At 44.7% G+C, this 16,100-nt stretch overlaps 1 protein-coding gene across 1 annotated transcript in view; it reads right to left on the bottom strand.

Annotated features, from left to right (window-relative positions):
* Marchf3 (membrane associated ring-CH-type finger 3) overlaps positions 1-16,100 on the bottom strand; it is a 146,295-nt gene that overhangs the window by 27,686 nt on the left and 102,509 nt on the right. The window contains exons 2-3 of the mRNA XM_052155707.1: positions 9,498-9,741; positions 5,004-5,208 (exon numbers count right to left, since the gene is read on the bottom strand). Of these exons, the coding sequence (XP_052011667.1) occupies positions 5,004-5,208; positions 9,498-9,685 (393 nt within the window). The 5' untranslated portion in view covers positions 9,686-9,741. The remainder of the gene's footprint in view (positions 1-5,003; positions 5,209-9,497; positions 9,742-16,100) is intronic.

Here is a 16,100-nt window from a genome sequence, read left to right as displayed (position 1 = left end):
AGATCCACCTCAAAATTTCCTCAAATCAACTTCAACTCCCTGTGGTGTTATTGTTAAATTATCCACTGCCCTAAGAGGTTTCTGATGGATATTCTAAAGCAAAGCTCTCTTGTTTTATTTTTTTTAAAGATTTATTTATTTATTATATGTATATGAGTACATCATCATTATCTTCAGACACACCAGAAGAGGGCATCGGATCCCATTACAAATGGTTGTGAGCCACCATGTGGTTGCTGGGAATTGAACTTAGGACCTTGGGAAGAGCAGCCAGTGCTCTTAACCACTGAGCCATCTCAGCCATCTGCTCTCCAGCCCCAGCTCTCTTGTTTTTAATTGGATGAATATTCCAAATGAAAACAAAGCACAGTTAGAGTATAGCATTGCTCTACCTAAGTCTGACATATATGAATGAATGCATATAGTCACATACCTATGTAAAAATTAATAGTGATATATAAGAAATTAACACATATACAAGATTTAAATATTTTTTCAAGGATTTACTTATTTTTATTTATGTATATGGGTATTTTGCCTGCACACATGTCGGTGTATCATGTGAGTAGTGCCCATGGAGGCTAGAAGACTGTTAGATAGTCTAAAATGAGTTACAGAAAGTTGTAACCTGGCACCTGAGCACTGAGAATTGAGCCCTGGTCTTCCGGAAGAGGACTACTCTTCACCACTGAGCCCTCTCTCCAGTCTCAGAAGTAAATCTTATTTACTTCTCATATTAACAATTAATTAAAAACTCATATTAAACAGTGAGTGGCAAGGTGTAAAGTGGTTTCTCCATGAGTAGCTCTCTGTGCTGTGTATAGGTAGCTCTCCCTGCTCCGTGGGTAGCTTCCCCTATACTGTGAGTAGCTTCTTCCTGCTCTATGTATAGTTTTTCTCTGCTCTGTGTTTAGTTTCTCTCTGTTGGGTACCTGAAGATTACCTTGAATCCAGAGAATACTTTAAAACCATATTTCTATAGTATCTTAAAAGAAAAAGTCACCTTTCTTGATACAAATTCCTTAATCCTCATTTCCCTAGCTTCATGTTCTCTTATTGTAGATAGCTGATAAGTGTGAAAATACTTCTCATTTTCAATTTAACCAAACCTTTGACTCAAAGAACAGCTTTTAAAACTGTTCATACAAGTCTTATCAGTTAGCTAGGTCTGTATAAAGGAAATAGGAATATGGAAACCTAACAATGCCCTTTCTGAAAAAAAAAAAAAATCACATCTCTCTGATCAAGGAGGAACAGACTCAGAAAGTCTTCTTACCGAATTTCCACCATTTCTTGGTATTTTATTTCAATCACTGCATTCACTGTTGCGCTCATCTCTAACTTTCTGAGTTTTCTGGGCAAAGGTGACTATTACACATGTATGTCCCAAGAGAGCCTGTAGCAGATTCTCCATCCTGAGGAATTGATGTTGCCAGCAATCTATTTGCACACTGTAATGTGGACTTCCTTGGCAAAGTGGTCAATCAGAACCACTGTCCTAGCAGTGGGCTATAATCCAGGCAATCACAATGTGTGTGTGTGTGTGTGTGTGTGCGTGCGCGCGCGCGTGTGGATAAAAGAATAGAATCAGACTTTGTCTCATCAAGAGAACTGAGAAAAGCTAAAGAGAAACAGGAAGGAGACCATAAACCTCCGGGGTTAGTCATTCAGTGGGCCTTCTTACAGTTTGTATTTACCCACTATGTCCTAGTGGGCCATTATTCTTGGGGGTAATTCACCCTACAAACTGTCTCTGGGTACATTTTCATTGTCACCACACTCACAACAGCTTGCTGAGGCCCTGCTGCTGTGAAGTTACGGAATGCAGGTGTATTAGAATGGTCCCTTCTTTATGTCTTGTTACAGTTTTAACATTTTCCTTTCTTTTAAGCCATGCACAAGTGGACAGATCTCATGAGGCTGCATTAGCTGGCCCACAACAGGAGTTCATCCACACCTGACTAAATGAGATGGCTGCTCTGTAGCTCTCGTGGGTTGGAATCAGCTCGTTTTACTGGCTTGCTTTGTAGCAGGAAACTATTTAGGCCTTAACCTCTGTGACCTGGATAGTCAGGCAAGTTAGGTAAGACAGCGAGAGATGACACGCTCCTTTGAAGTGGGGTTCGTTTGTTGTGTTGGGGATCAAGCCCAGAGCCTCCTGCATGCTAAGCAAGTGCTCTCTCATTGGACATTGTCTAATCCCAGAATGGTTTTGTTTTTAATCATATGGACATTTAGCTTTATAGAGACCAAAAGATGTCACGGGGAACACCTTGACTACTCTCTTCCAAAGTGAAGCAGAGAAACTGAGCAAGCCACACAGATGGCCACACAGATGGTCGTTGGTGGCAAACTGAAAGGTGCTGTGTAGACCGGAGGTTCTAATAAAACTAGCTATGGGTCTGGCCATTATGAGCAGAAATTTACCCTCTGAGGGGAAAACATTCTGCGTCCTAGCCTCTCTCTATACAACAGTCCTGGGCTTTGGACCGAAAATGAATGACTGATAGCTTGCTGAGGAATACAGAAAAGGAGGTGAAAGAGAAGCCCTCGGGGACAGGGAGTAAAGGGCACTCAAGGCCAGTTGTGGACCAGTGAAGGACCTAAAGTGCACCCCAAAAGTGCAAATCTGAGATGCTGAAGTAATTGCAGATAGTGTTAGCATCTCAGGGCTGACAAATAAAATTTATAAATGACTTCTAAAACTGCTTCCTCCAGCAACAAGAGCTGTTATTGTCACATTGATTTTAAAATTAAATGCTATAGAATTTTCTTGCTTTAATGAGAAGGCAGATCCAAGTGATAAACAGAGTAATGATTAAAGCAATTAAGAGAATAAAAATGAGAACTAGTGCATCAGTCCTCTTAATCCTTTACCCAAACAGGCAGCTTGGGCTGCCAGACTAAGAAGACACATGCTCATCCCCAGATGAAATTATTGAGACCCATTGACTGCTGTGAATATGCTGCGCTTCGGTAAGATGGGAAAAGTCAATTAGCAATGTCACTTGTTAAAAAAAAAAATCTGCCTGCACCTGGTTCTCATTTGTTCTCCAGCTGAGAAACCAAAGACAACTTTTTATGACTGTGGTCAAACAGCAAGTTCATTTCAGCAGGGGATGATCAAACGGTCAGCCTCCCCCAGTCCCAGGCGGTTCGCCTTTCACTTTCAACTTGTTCAATCACCATTAACTCTAAAAAACGGTCACATTCCATTTGTGCAATGAGAATTTCCCCGTTGGTGACCGTCTGGGTAAAGTTTTTGTAGGTGAGGCCCTAAATCTTGTAGAGCACCTCACACATTCTCAAGGTCATTTGCCTTGCTGCCTTGTTTAATGACAGCAGTGACCATCCTGCCAGTCAGTCTGGGACGCGATGCTGGCAGCTTTGAAGAGCCTTCTGGAGGTGTCACACCCCCGAGATGGGAAGGGATCATGGTGTGTTTAAGACACTACAGTGTGAGCACTCGAACATGCATAAGCAGCCCTTTCCTCTTGGGGATTCCTGCCAATCTGAAGATCTCAGGAAAGAAGACCAGGGGGAGGGATCCCTTTAAAAGCCTGATTTCCTCACCCTGGGAAGCCAGCTTCCCTGGAGAGGCTGCAATGGCAAATTGGGGAGATTCCAAGAGTTTCTGGAATGGAGAAATAGACCTCTTTTTCCCTTTGCTCTTGGGCTTGGAAAATCTTCATGTCGTCTGTTTACTATTTCATTGTATCTGTCCCTCTGCAGAGGGGCTATGACAGGATAGGGTCCTGAGAACTTGGTACAGGGCCAGACCCTGACAGGCAATCCACAAATCTGAACTTCTGAAAGTAGCCGTCAAGTAGCAAACTAGCTACACAAAGAGGTCACTTGATGGAGCCTTTACAAAAGCCGAGCCTGCTGGGGTAAGCCAAATAAACGCTCCACAGCTTGGAAATTAAGTCGCAGATCGGACTAGTTCTAGTTATAAGTCCCAGTTAAAGTTTCAAGGTCAAAACCACGAGAAATATGCACAGAGCTTTCAGAGTCTCAGCATCAGCATCTGCTACGTTCCCAGAAAGGGCCTCTTTGTTTCAGGTACTAGGTCTGGTTGCAGTTTCCCTGGGATAGCCTTGACACAGTAACACGATTCCCAGCACATCCATACTACAGACTGTACTCTGGCCCCTCCCAGAACTCTCTGCCTCATAATGTATTAAAACGTTTTTATTGGTGCCAGTAATGGTGTTTTAATTGACTGGCAGGATTTGGAGGCAGGAGAGTGGGCAGAAATACCCTAATAATTATCCTCCTTCATTTATTCTAAGACCAGCTCAGTCCCTGGGGCTCAAGGAAAATCCTGCACATCTGAAAACATAAAGGAGAATGTCCTGCTATTTTGACGACTGAAGTGAAGCATCCCTTTTACAAGAAGAAATTCCAATGCAAGGCAATTCACTAAAAAGTGTCAGAAAGACCTTCGTTCATTTAAACATTTCTCATGTCTCTTGATTTTAACTGTTTATACCCAGTGATGGTGTTAATTCTTACAGTAGTTTCAAGAGTGAGATGGCTTACCACAGAGACAGAATTTAGGGAATCTGGGTCCAATCCATTGTGCTATGCAGCTATCCTTCTTCAAGAAGACTTCTGGGATGTGCAGCCCAATGCCCCTTTGTGCGTTGCTTCAAGTTGGGTGGATAGTATGTGGAGAGGGCTTTGATTTGTATGTTCTGTCTCACAGGAATTAACACATGGAGATCATATCTCTAAATTCTCCCTTTCTCCTTACACTGAATTCTTCTTTGTTTCCACCCTTGTGGGGGCCCTTCTTCTGCTGTTGGGTCCAGAATGAGATAGTAAGCTGCCCCTATTAGAGTCTGTGTCCCGCCCCCCGCCCCCCAGCCCCTAACTCTCTGTTTCCTCCTCTTTCAAAGCTATTGCTCGAGTGAGGCTCTACAGCATTTGTGCCTGGGTAGAAAAGCAGAGATCATTTGCTCATTACATCTGGGGTTTCAAGCCGTGCTCCACTTACTGACCTCCACTAACGGCCTGGGTTTGCGCTCCACTGCAAACCTGAAGTGGCAGAGTTCACAGTAGCTGGTATTTGAGGATGACAGCCAGTGCTCCAGGCAGCTCCGATGGATTGTCCCCAAGGTCCCAGTACATTCACATGGAGAGAGTAAGTCCTCTTGGCTGCTGCCCTCGTGGCAGATCCTGCACATTGGCCGGTCATTGAAGGGGCTGCAAGAGAAGGAGGGGTGGCTGCTGGTCACTGGGGGGGCCACCTGCTGCCCTGAGGAGGGCCCTTGGTCTGCCTCATTTGGGCCCTCCCCAGAGGCAGCTGCTCACAATACAAACTGCTTTAAGGTCTCCTCTTTGGAGTTATATGTGTGTCTGAAAATATTCCTGTGGATACTGCTGACTCATGGTGTCTTTTGATGTATGATGTCAGAAACCACTGAGTCTTAATGACTTGACATTTTTTTTTCAATTTGCCGAATACAGAAGGATAACGATTTGTTAATCCTACCACTTTCCCCCTTTATTTGTTGAAATACTTTGAGGTATAAACATTACCTATTTAAATGGTTACCTAATGATGCCGTTTGACTAGGTTGTTAGGATTTATAATTGTTTTATTTTTGCTTGTTTTGAAAAATAAAAATGTGTATCTTCAAAGTGATGAAAGACTTGGTATCACTATGAGTTGACAGGCTTAAATATGTATTTGTATCTTGATAATTTACGGGTTTTTGTATGTGTATCTCTCTGTTTATGTTTGTATGTGTGTGGGCACAAGTACACCTGGGCACACAATTCACATACATGTACGCTAGGACCCAGAAGTTGATGCTGGATGTCACCACAGAAACTGCTTTCCATTTTCTATAGTAAGCAGGGCCTTTTTCTCTCTTGAACCCGGATCTAGCGAATAGATAACTAGTCAGCCATGCTGCTCTGGAGAGTCCCCTCTCCCCGCCTCCCAAGTGCTGAGACCACAGGCAATAGCCACATCTGCTTGGCTTTGATTTAGGTGAAGGTCCAAACTCTGGTCCTCATGCTTGTGTGAAAAGTACTTTATCTACTAAACTGTCTATCAGCCCATTGCTTTTTGTTTGTTTGTTTTTTGCTTTTTGGATTTTTTCAAGACAGGGTTTCTTGTGTAGCCCTGGCTGTCCTGGAACTCACTCTGTAGATCAGGCTGGCCTCAAACTCAGAAATCCGCCTCCCTCTGCCTCTCAGAGTGCTGGGATTACAGGCGTGTGCCAACACACCCGGCTCATTTCTTTCTTTTCTATATTCTCCAGCTTATATTTTTGTCTTGACCCAGAAGCGGTTCATGAAAACTACTAATCAAAAAATAAAATTCTGAGCTGGAGAGATGGCTTCCTAGTTACATGCACCTGTTCTTCCAGAAGATGTGGCTCAGTTTCCAGAACCCACATGGTGACTCACAATCACCTGCAACTCCAGTTCTAGGGGATCCAACATCTTCTGACATCCGCAGGTACCAGTCCCATACGTGGTGCACACATACAAACATACATGTAGACAAAACGCTCACACACATAAAATGAATCTACAAAAATTATTCATCACCATTAAGAACATATTCTAAAGAGCCATTTAGATTTTATTATTTAATTCTACATGTGTGAGTGTTCTGCCTGCATGTATGTCTGTGCACCACACACATACCTGGTGCCCATCAGAGTCACTCGAAGGGCACTGGATCCATGGCACTGTAGTTAGGGATGGTACTAAGTCACCACAAGGTTTCTGGGAACTGAAACTGGGTCCTGTACAAGAGCAATGAGTGTTTTGAACATTTGAGTCACTGCTCCAACACCAAGAAGAACTGCTTTTGAAATGACATCAATTGTAGTTTCCAGACAAACTGCATCTTTTGAGTCAGATGAAGATGTAGGCAAGGCTCCTTTCATTTCCCTTCAGTTCTGCAGGAGAGCGGAGAGCAGGGGAGTAAACTGGTAACTGACTCTGAAGCAGAGCGGGGCACAAAGCTGAGGTGTGCTGGTCCTTCGAGCTTGAGGAGGATGCTCTCAGGAATGCTGAGGGCACTATACTGAAAGCAAGTGGTAAATGTGTCCTACTGAGGTGGCCTCTGACTAGAGTTCTGCAGTGTGGAAAAGCCACTCCCTCACATTTCTTGAAGAGGGCGTGGCGTGGCGAGTGGTTCCCAGCTCTGCAATCCCACCGCCTGAACTCGAGCCCAAGCCCTGGGGCTTGTCTGTAAGGTATGGACAAATAACTGCATCTCCCCGTACCTCCGTCTCCTCATCTCTAAAATGGGCTCACAAGTGGGGCCTTCTGTATTGTGATTGTGAGAAGAGTTGGTCTAGAGCAGAGACCTACATGTACAGGACTGGCAGACAGCCAAACCTAGTTACTGCTAGCTACTGTCACTCGCAGAATGACTCAGGCTGAGGGAAATCAAGCAGCATGGCCCCCACCTTGTACGCTTAAAGGAAACCTCAAATTAAGATAGCCTCCCTTTTCAACAAGCGGGGCTGGCTCCCTGTATGAGTGACACTGTAAAGGACTGTTGTCATTCTTGTGACAGCCTAGTCTCCTTTCACTCTCTCTGGCTTCTTCCCCCCATGTTCTCCAGAGATGACACTAACCCAGGCCCAGGCCCCATTTCTTTTTACTGCTATCTCTGATCCAAACGGAGCCAACCGCAGAAGCACTGCTTATTCCCACAGGCGTCCCTGGGAATGTCTCGGAGAGTGAATGGAAGCACGAGCGGGCAGGACTGCCCTTTCGCTTGCCCAGGAGAGCACGCATGCTCTGCGGAGAGGAAGGTGAGACAGAAGGTGACAGCTGGCTTCCGTCTTTTGGCCTCCTTTGTTCACTTTGAGTGATAGGCAGGAAAAACTGCAGCCTTTGCTGTGCAGTGCTGTGTGGTCTAGGAGGAGGTGAGAGAGAGGCAGGCACACAATACACAGACACAGACACACGCACACACACACACACACACACACACACACACACACACACACGCACACACACGCACACACACAGACACAGAAACACACACACAGACACAGACACACACATACACACACACACACACAGACATACACACACACAGACACACACACAGACACACACAGACACACACAGACACACACAGACACACACAGACACACACACACACATACACACACACACACACACACGCACACACAGAGATCCGTTACATCAGACAGCCTTCCCTTCTTGATCAAATTAGGTGACTGATGCCTCCAGGGTGGCTGGTGTACACACTGCCATCCATCCTCGGATTATGGAGGACCAATGACACTCACCTCCTCTTTATGTTCTGAGCCCTAACCAATTGCTAGAAATTCTCCAAGAAGTGGAAAACATATATTACACACTTTCTTTCTATGACAGCCACACATATTTTAAAGATTGATTTTTATTAATTTTAATAGTGTGTGTGTGTGTGTGTGTGTGTGTGTGTACATGAGTATTCTTGCCTAAGGAGGCCAGAGGTGTCAGACTCCCTGGAACTACGATTATGGGAGGTTGTGAATTACCTGGTATGGGTACTAGGAAAATACAAGTTTTTTTTTTTTTCCTTTCTGAAAGAAAATTGGGACTACCTGGCACATCCATTATCTTGGCAGCTTATGGCTCCCAATATGCCCAGGGTAATAGCAGCACAGAGGAGATCCCAGGGACAAGGAGCTGGCCTGAATGCGTGGTTTCCAGGCTGTTCAGAGCCCTCCCTCTTCTCCACATAGGGAAACCAGTTGAAACAGCAGTCCTTCACAGGTGGGAGTGCGTGTGAAGAGGCAGGGTGGGGCTATAGAGTGTGAAGGAGGGGCGGGCAGCACAGACCTCTACATGGCCAAAGGAGACTCACTCAGGGAACAGCCTGGACAGCATGGCCATGGGGTAGCGCTAAGCAGCGTGCACACTGGGAATGTTATTTCAGAGGTTTTTATCCACAAAACCAGGCATGGTGGCACACACCTCTAATCCCCAGTATGCAAGAAGTGGATGCGGGAGTAGGCCTTCAAAGCCATTCTCAGCTACACAGTGAGTTTGAGACTAGCCTGGGCTACCCAAGGCCTTAGCTCTATCCCACAAATTGCTTTGGCTCTGTCACCTGAAAGCAGGCGACTTCTTCATATTGTTATTCATATCACAAAAGGCTAGAATCATGAGCTGCTGGAGACAAGAAGACAGAACTAGCCACAACAGTGTCAAAATAACCAGGGTAAAGCAAGCAACTCCACGCCTGTGGCGGCTCTCTCCTGTCTAGCTCTCTAGAGTGGCTTTTGGAGGAGTGTGACAACAGGAATTTTAGCTTTATGCTCCTGCTGCTGTGGAAATCGCAGCAGCAGAACTTGGGTAGTCTTTTTAAATTTTTTTCCCCCAGCACCTCCCTTTCCTGACACAAAGACCTGAGCACTAATTACACTCCCATTAGCATTCTCTACCTGACTAACAGCTCTTTGGATCAACTGTAGATTCTGTCATTTGAACTGAGGCACTACCTCTGCGTGGCAAGAGTCCGCACTACTGTTGACAGCAGCTGCCCGTCCTTGGCTGAGACTTGCATGACATACTGTGGCTGCCCATTCACTAGGCTGCCACAATCCTCCACCGTCTTCACCACAGGCGCGGCTGAGCTGGTGCAGTCTGGCAAGACTTCGGGCAGGTGACTGCAACGGCTGGTTGTCATGGCAACAGACAGCAATTACTCTGTTAATGGCTTCCACATTCATAGAGGACTTCCATCTAAGAGAGATCAGAAAACAGTTAACTTGGCTGGATGGTTAATGGAAAATGGAGAATTATGGGCTACCAACATCAGCATGTCATTATTTAATATAAATATGAGGGTAGCTTAGATGTAGCATTATTATCTTGTTACTATTTAATACAAGCATATTCACATACATTTGCACACACCCACTCATAGGCACATAGGCCACAAGAGTTATGAACATCTGCTCATGAACAAGACAGCAAGCATGTGTGTATATATATATACACATTTGGGAGCCCTGCTTTCCGGGAGAGGACAGAATGATAGCTCCGAAGCCCAGATCTGAAGAGAAGATAAGCAATTCTCCAGCTCTGCCCCAGAGATGCAATAAGTCCTTGTTGACACTCTCTAAGAGTTACTAGAATCATTATTAAAACTGCTCGCAACTATTTTTTCTTGTAAGCAATTTATTCTCTATGCAGTTTTATTCAGAGATACTGAGATTAAAAACAGAAAAAAAAAAAGGAAGGAAAAGCAAAGATTTTTGGCTAACTTGTACATTCTGGGGCATCATTTGCCAAGTGTGGTCACTCAATCACTTTCCGGCCTCTGCCACATCTGGGTTCTGTAATAGAACACTCTACCTTGCAAGTCACAGGTTAGCTTCTCATTAAGAAGCTCACCCAGCTGAGCCAGGCTCAAACAGCTGTTTAGGCAAGGAATAGTTTGATGAACTGTTTTGTTTTCCAAATGGACATTAAAATAAATACATCACCACTGGCCTTCTGTTTGTGCAGAACAGCCAAAGACACAAATGGACACTGAGAAAACATGCAGGATTCAGTGCACCCAAAGGTGAGGTGACGGGCCACCACCCACTGTGTCCTCTCTATCCTCCTGTTCACCTCATGTTCCACACAGCCTGAGCTCGGTAGTCAGGACTGGCTCACAGACGGAGCCCTTGTCCGCAAGCAGCCAGGGCGCTCAAGCCCAGCTAATGCAGACCTTGTCTTTCCCTTCCAACTCCAAACAAGATACTTGGGCTTCCTCCCGGCGGGGTGTTTCCTACTGGAGATGTGCCTCTACTCATTACATTTTCCTGGATCCCTATAGGTCTGGAAAAAAGGCTCTTTCCAACTTTCAGAATGATGTGTGCATCAAGACAAGAACACAGTGTTTTCAGATGTACTTGAGTGGACAGGTTCCCTCCTGACAAGCCCAGGTCTGATTATTTGAGATAAATGGCCATGATCTCCATCCTTGTTACTGAGGTGTATGGCTGGTTTCCTTTTTCCTTATTGCCAGAATCCTCTCAGGGTATTAGAGTGTATGTGTTCCTGTCTAGCGGCCCTCTGCATTCTATACTGGGGAAATGGCTGTGGATGCCAATCCTTGGTCAGGGGTGACACAGGAACACAGTCTGTGGCTGTGACTTTTCATAGACTTTATATTGAAAATTAAAAAAAAAAGATGGTAGAGAAAAACTATATACAGTTATATATATTTTTGTTTTTCAAAAAAAAAAATAGGATTTGTTGAGGCCTGAGGAGATAGCTCTGTGGATAAGGTGCTTGCTGTGGAAGAATGAAGACCAGAGTCCAGGTCCCAGAACCCACAGGCGAGCAGTAGATATGGCTGCTGCCTGTAACCCAGCACTCAGAAGACAGAATCAGGGGATTACTGGAGAAAGCTAGCTAGTTAGATGATGGGAATTGGTGAGCGCTAGCCTCAGAGAGAGAGAGAGACTGAGGTATCAAATCAACTTTGAACTTGTGTGACACACCAATGTATATACCCCCTACTCATGCCAATACATGTTAACATACATACACATGGGAAAATAAGTTTTGTTGATTCACTTTATATTACACGTATGATATATTCCAGAGAGCATAGGGAACCCCACTTATGATCCCTCCACTCAGAACCACAGAACTCTTTTTGGGCAGATACCTTTTTGTTTCTTTGGCAGACATAGCAGGGTAGAGATTGAGTGTAGCTGAACCAGGGACTCCCCCCCCCCCCCTTTTTAAATGGAGTTACAGTAGCTCTCAGGCCAACAAACAAAAGGATGTTAAAAGATGGTCTTCCTCTAAAAATGTGTGTAAACCCTCCTCTAGCCTACCCTGACAAAAACTCATTGACATGACTTTAAATTCTCATAATGCCTCGCAGCCAAAGAGTGCAGCTTCCTGGCACGGCTCTCTTGCTTCACAAAGCAGCCATAGATGAAGAGCCAGGGGTGTGTTGGCAGGAAAAGCAGACACAGTGACCTTCTGCTGCATGGAATCATTATGTCTGGGTGCACTCTGAGAGTCTATTTTTGGCTTTTGCATAACTCCAGTCCAGAGAGTCAAGCGCTTTCTCCCTCTGCTTGCTGAACGGAAGGGGGCAGGGAAGGGTGCACAGTAGCTGGCGGGAGGCAGGGCTTTCCCCAGGTAGGTCACCCAATTCAGGCATGGTCATATTCGCTAGCAACAGAATGAGGTAGTGACCTATATCCACAACAAAATGCCCCTAAACTATTCCAGAAGCAGTTTCTCCTGGACTTATTTTTCATCTACGATTTAGCTTCTGAGTGATATACTTCATTTTGCGTCTCACAAGCAAAGGGATATTATCAGCCACTTGATTAGTGGGTTCTGAGCATTTGTGTTCAAACCTTGCTTCTCCTTAAAGCAAACCATGTTCCCTCTACTGTACCATGTCTATTGAGCCACATACTTCAGAAACTCTAAGCCAGTGGTTCTCAACCTTCCTAATGCTCTGATCCTTTTGTATAGTTCCTGATATTGTGCTGACTCCAATCATAAAATTATTTTCGTTGCTTCTCCATAGCGGTCATTTTGCTACTGTTATAAATCATAATGTAAATATCTACGTTTTCTGCTGATCTTAGGTGACCAGAGTGAAAGGGTCATTCAATCCCCAAACGGGTTACAACCCCCAGGTTGTGAACTACTACTCTCAGTCATCATTCAGCTTAGGAGTAAACTGAAGAGTGATACCAATCTAGCACTCTTAGAAGAACACACCAGCACGCCTACTCTAGACTACTGAATACCTCCGAGCTTCAAAGACTGACACACTGGCAGAGAATCCCACTAGTCCTAAAAAGACTATTCTTGAAATTCAAACTGGGGTAGGAGGGATCACACAGAGCATGAATGTGCTTGATCACAGTGGAGATGGTTGAGTTGGTTCCGGGCCCGGATGAATGGATCCAATCAGTTACTCATGCAGAGGAGGAGAGAAGAGAGCACACTGTGCCCCAATCTTTCAGAGGAGGAAGTTCAGGGGTTGAGATCAGGCATGGGTGGGCAGAAGCAGGCCTGCAGGCTACATGCACCAATTGGCATGGATATGTTGCACCTGGGGCAGTGACAAATGGCCCGGCACATTTCCCTGTCTTGCTTGGAGCCCCTTGGGAAAACATCAGGCGATTGCCTTGGATGCTCCAAGGAGCTGGGTGGCTTTGCAGCTACACTGGTCTTGCACTGATCTTTTTGCAGAATTTCAAGCACCATTCTACTGCTTTCTCAATGGGAAAAGAAAGCAGCTTCCAAGCCCATCTAAGCATTTTCTACACTGCCAGGAAGAAGTTATGTATGTGCAAACTTGAAATCTCAAGCTGCACTGGTAGGACAGTCCTTTGTTGGCAGGAGTTGAGAGACCTTGTACAATTTCATTCTCAGGTTGGAATAAAGGATGATTAGGCAAACTCAGCTGCACACAGTGGGAAGAGTAGGCGTAGGTGAACAGGAGGGAGACAGTGAACACGGATCAGGGGGCTAAATAAACGAGAGCCTGATTAGAGAATTGTTAAAGTAAAAGGCCTGTCTGTTAAAACTGTGACCCTCGCAAAGGACAGGGTACAGGTTTTACAAAAGCAGGGGCTCCAACCAGGCTGCAACTAATCATTGCTGGGTTTCTGAACAGTGTGCCACTGGTAAGTGATTTCCATGGGAACGTGGCTGGCATCATGAAGATGCAGACTCTGGAGGGGGGCAGGGAGGGAAGGAAGCATTCGGAAAGCACTTCAGGCTCACCTCACGGCCCAGCGCCTCAGCAATGGAAGAGCTCCACGAGGATTGCAAAGTAAAACAACCCCCCAAAATAATCCCACCTCTACTAGAGGCACACCATTTAGTGGGTGTCCAACGTGACATTGATGTCACCTACAACATGTTGGGCTGCATCCATGGCTTTATGGGAAACATGTGGTCTGGGCAGCAGGTTGCACATACAAGAGATGCACCACTCAACAAACAAATGATGAGAACATTACAGTCTTTCAGACTTCCCCGAGTGCTCCCGACGATCTGAACTTTGAGTATTTTTATTTCACGAATCACCTTACCTGGTGGTTTGTGAGGGGAATTAGTAAGTTTTCCATTGCTATAATACAATATTTGAGGGTGGGTTTCTTGTAAGGGAAAGAAACGTATTAAGCTCATAGTTTGGAAGCTTAAGCCGCAACAGCATGGCACTAATGAGAATAAGGGCCTTCCTGAATGTATGCCATTACAGCGGACAGGACCACTGTAGAGCTTTTCTAAGGAGAGAGAGCACAGGAGGAGATAGCAAACTTCAGATCTTTCAGGGCATCTTTAAGCACAGACCAGAAATCCTTGTACTCAGAGTGCAAGGGGACACGGCATGGCTCAGGGTAAAAGTGCTTGCTGAGCCATTCTGATGACCTGATCTCAGAGCCCACATAAAACCTCCATGCAGTGGCCTGCATCTACAGTCCCATTGCCCCTCTGGCAAGATAGGGGACAGGAAGGAGACTTGCCCAGAAGCTCCGAAGCCAGCTATCCTGGGTGTATGTGTCCACTACAAATAACGAGAGATCTCGAAGTCAGCAGAAGGAGAAACCAACTCCTCGGAAGTTATCCTCTGACCTCCGGGTCCATGCTATCTATACATACACACAAACACACAAACAGATATACAGAGACACAGTCATATACACATGTGCACACATATATACACATACACACATACATACACATGTGCACGAACATGCACACAACATAAATACACCCATATACATACACCTAACACACACACAAGCTCTCACACACATGCATACATACACATACATGCATATACATATATACATACACAAGCATACATATACACATACTCATGTACCCTATAATATAGTTCCTCATGTTGTGGTGAACCCCAACCATAAAATTATTTCCTTGCTACTTCATAATTGTGATTTTCTACTGCTATAAATCATAATGTAAATAGCTGATGTGCAGGATCTCTGATATGTGACCCCTGTGAAAGGGTTGTCTGAGCCCCTTTGGGTTGTGATCCACAGGCTGAGAACCACTATTCTAATCCACCTCTCCAGCTCTAGGTCCCATTTCTTAAATGTCCAACCACTCTACCATCATCATTGTGACGCTGAGGACCAAGTTCCTAACATATAACCTTTTGGGGTACAAACTATATTCTGATGACAGCACAAGATAAAAACATGATTTTAGAGTTGGGATCTGGATGCTTGAAAGCTGACTGAGTGGTTAAGAGCACTGGCTGTTCTTCCAGAGGACCCACATTCATTTCTAGACATCCACATGGCAGCTTACAACCACCTATAACTCATGTTCAGGGGATCTGCTACCCTCTTCTGGCCTCCTTGGGAACCAGGCACCCAGGTGGTGCATAAACATGCATGCAGGAAAAACATCAATACACACAAAATAAAAAAATTCAAGTAAAATAAGTTAATAAAGTGGGATATTCATGTATATATAATTCATGTTTTGAACAATGTTCATCTTAATTCCTACTCTGGCCTATATCTGATTTCTGTCTTTTAAAGTCACCATCCTCAATGGCGTTCAATCTATTTTGCATTGTATTTTTGTACTATAATTGAACTCTGACATTGTGTCACTCTATGTGTTAGACAGGTAACCTTGTCCATGTTCACTGACTTCATGTAGGGATGAAAATGTTTAATAATATCTGATCAACAATACTGTGACATTGGAGATGCCTGGGTCTACAGCAGCCATGTAACTTTTACCCCAACTAATCTAGCATTTGAGAACATACTTGAAAACAAAGCATCAGCCACGCCAGAGTTCTTTTCCAGGCCCAACTATACCAGAACTGAATTTTCAGTACAAAGTCAACTTTAGTCTCTTAGGTACAGGTTGAGAGGCAGAAATTTGTTAGATGAACATCTCTGAGTTTCTAATTTATCCACAAGGTTTAAAGGTGGAACCCAAGTCTAAGAGAGTAAGTGCTGGCTACTATTAAGTTGCATGTGTGAACTGCAAAAGTAAGGCTTCAGTCAACCTTAATGCTTAACTGTAAAGGTTTTAAGAACCAGTATAGTGACCAAAGATAGCAATGTTCCCTG

The sequence above is a fragment of the Apodemus sylvaticus genome, chromosome 13 (assembly GCF_947179515.1).
Source record: "Apodemus sylvaticus chromosome 13, mApoSyl1.1, whole genome shotgun sequence".
Classification (NCBI taxonomy): Eukaryota; Metazoa; Chordata; class Mammalia; order Rodentia; family Muridae; genus Apodemus; species Apodemus sylvaticus.
Note: the sequence above shows the minus strand (reverse complement) of the source record. Positions and strands in the feature narration are given on the sequence as shown.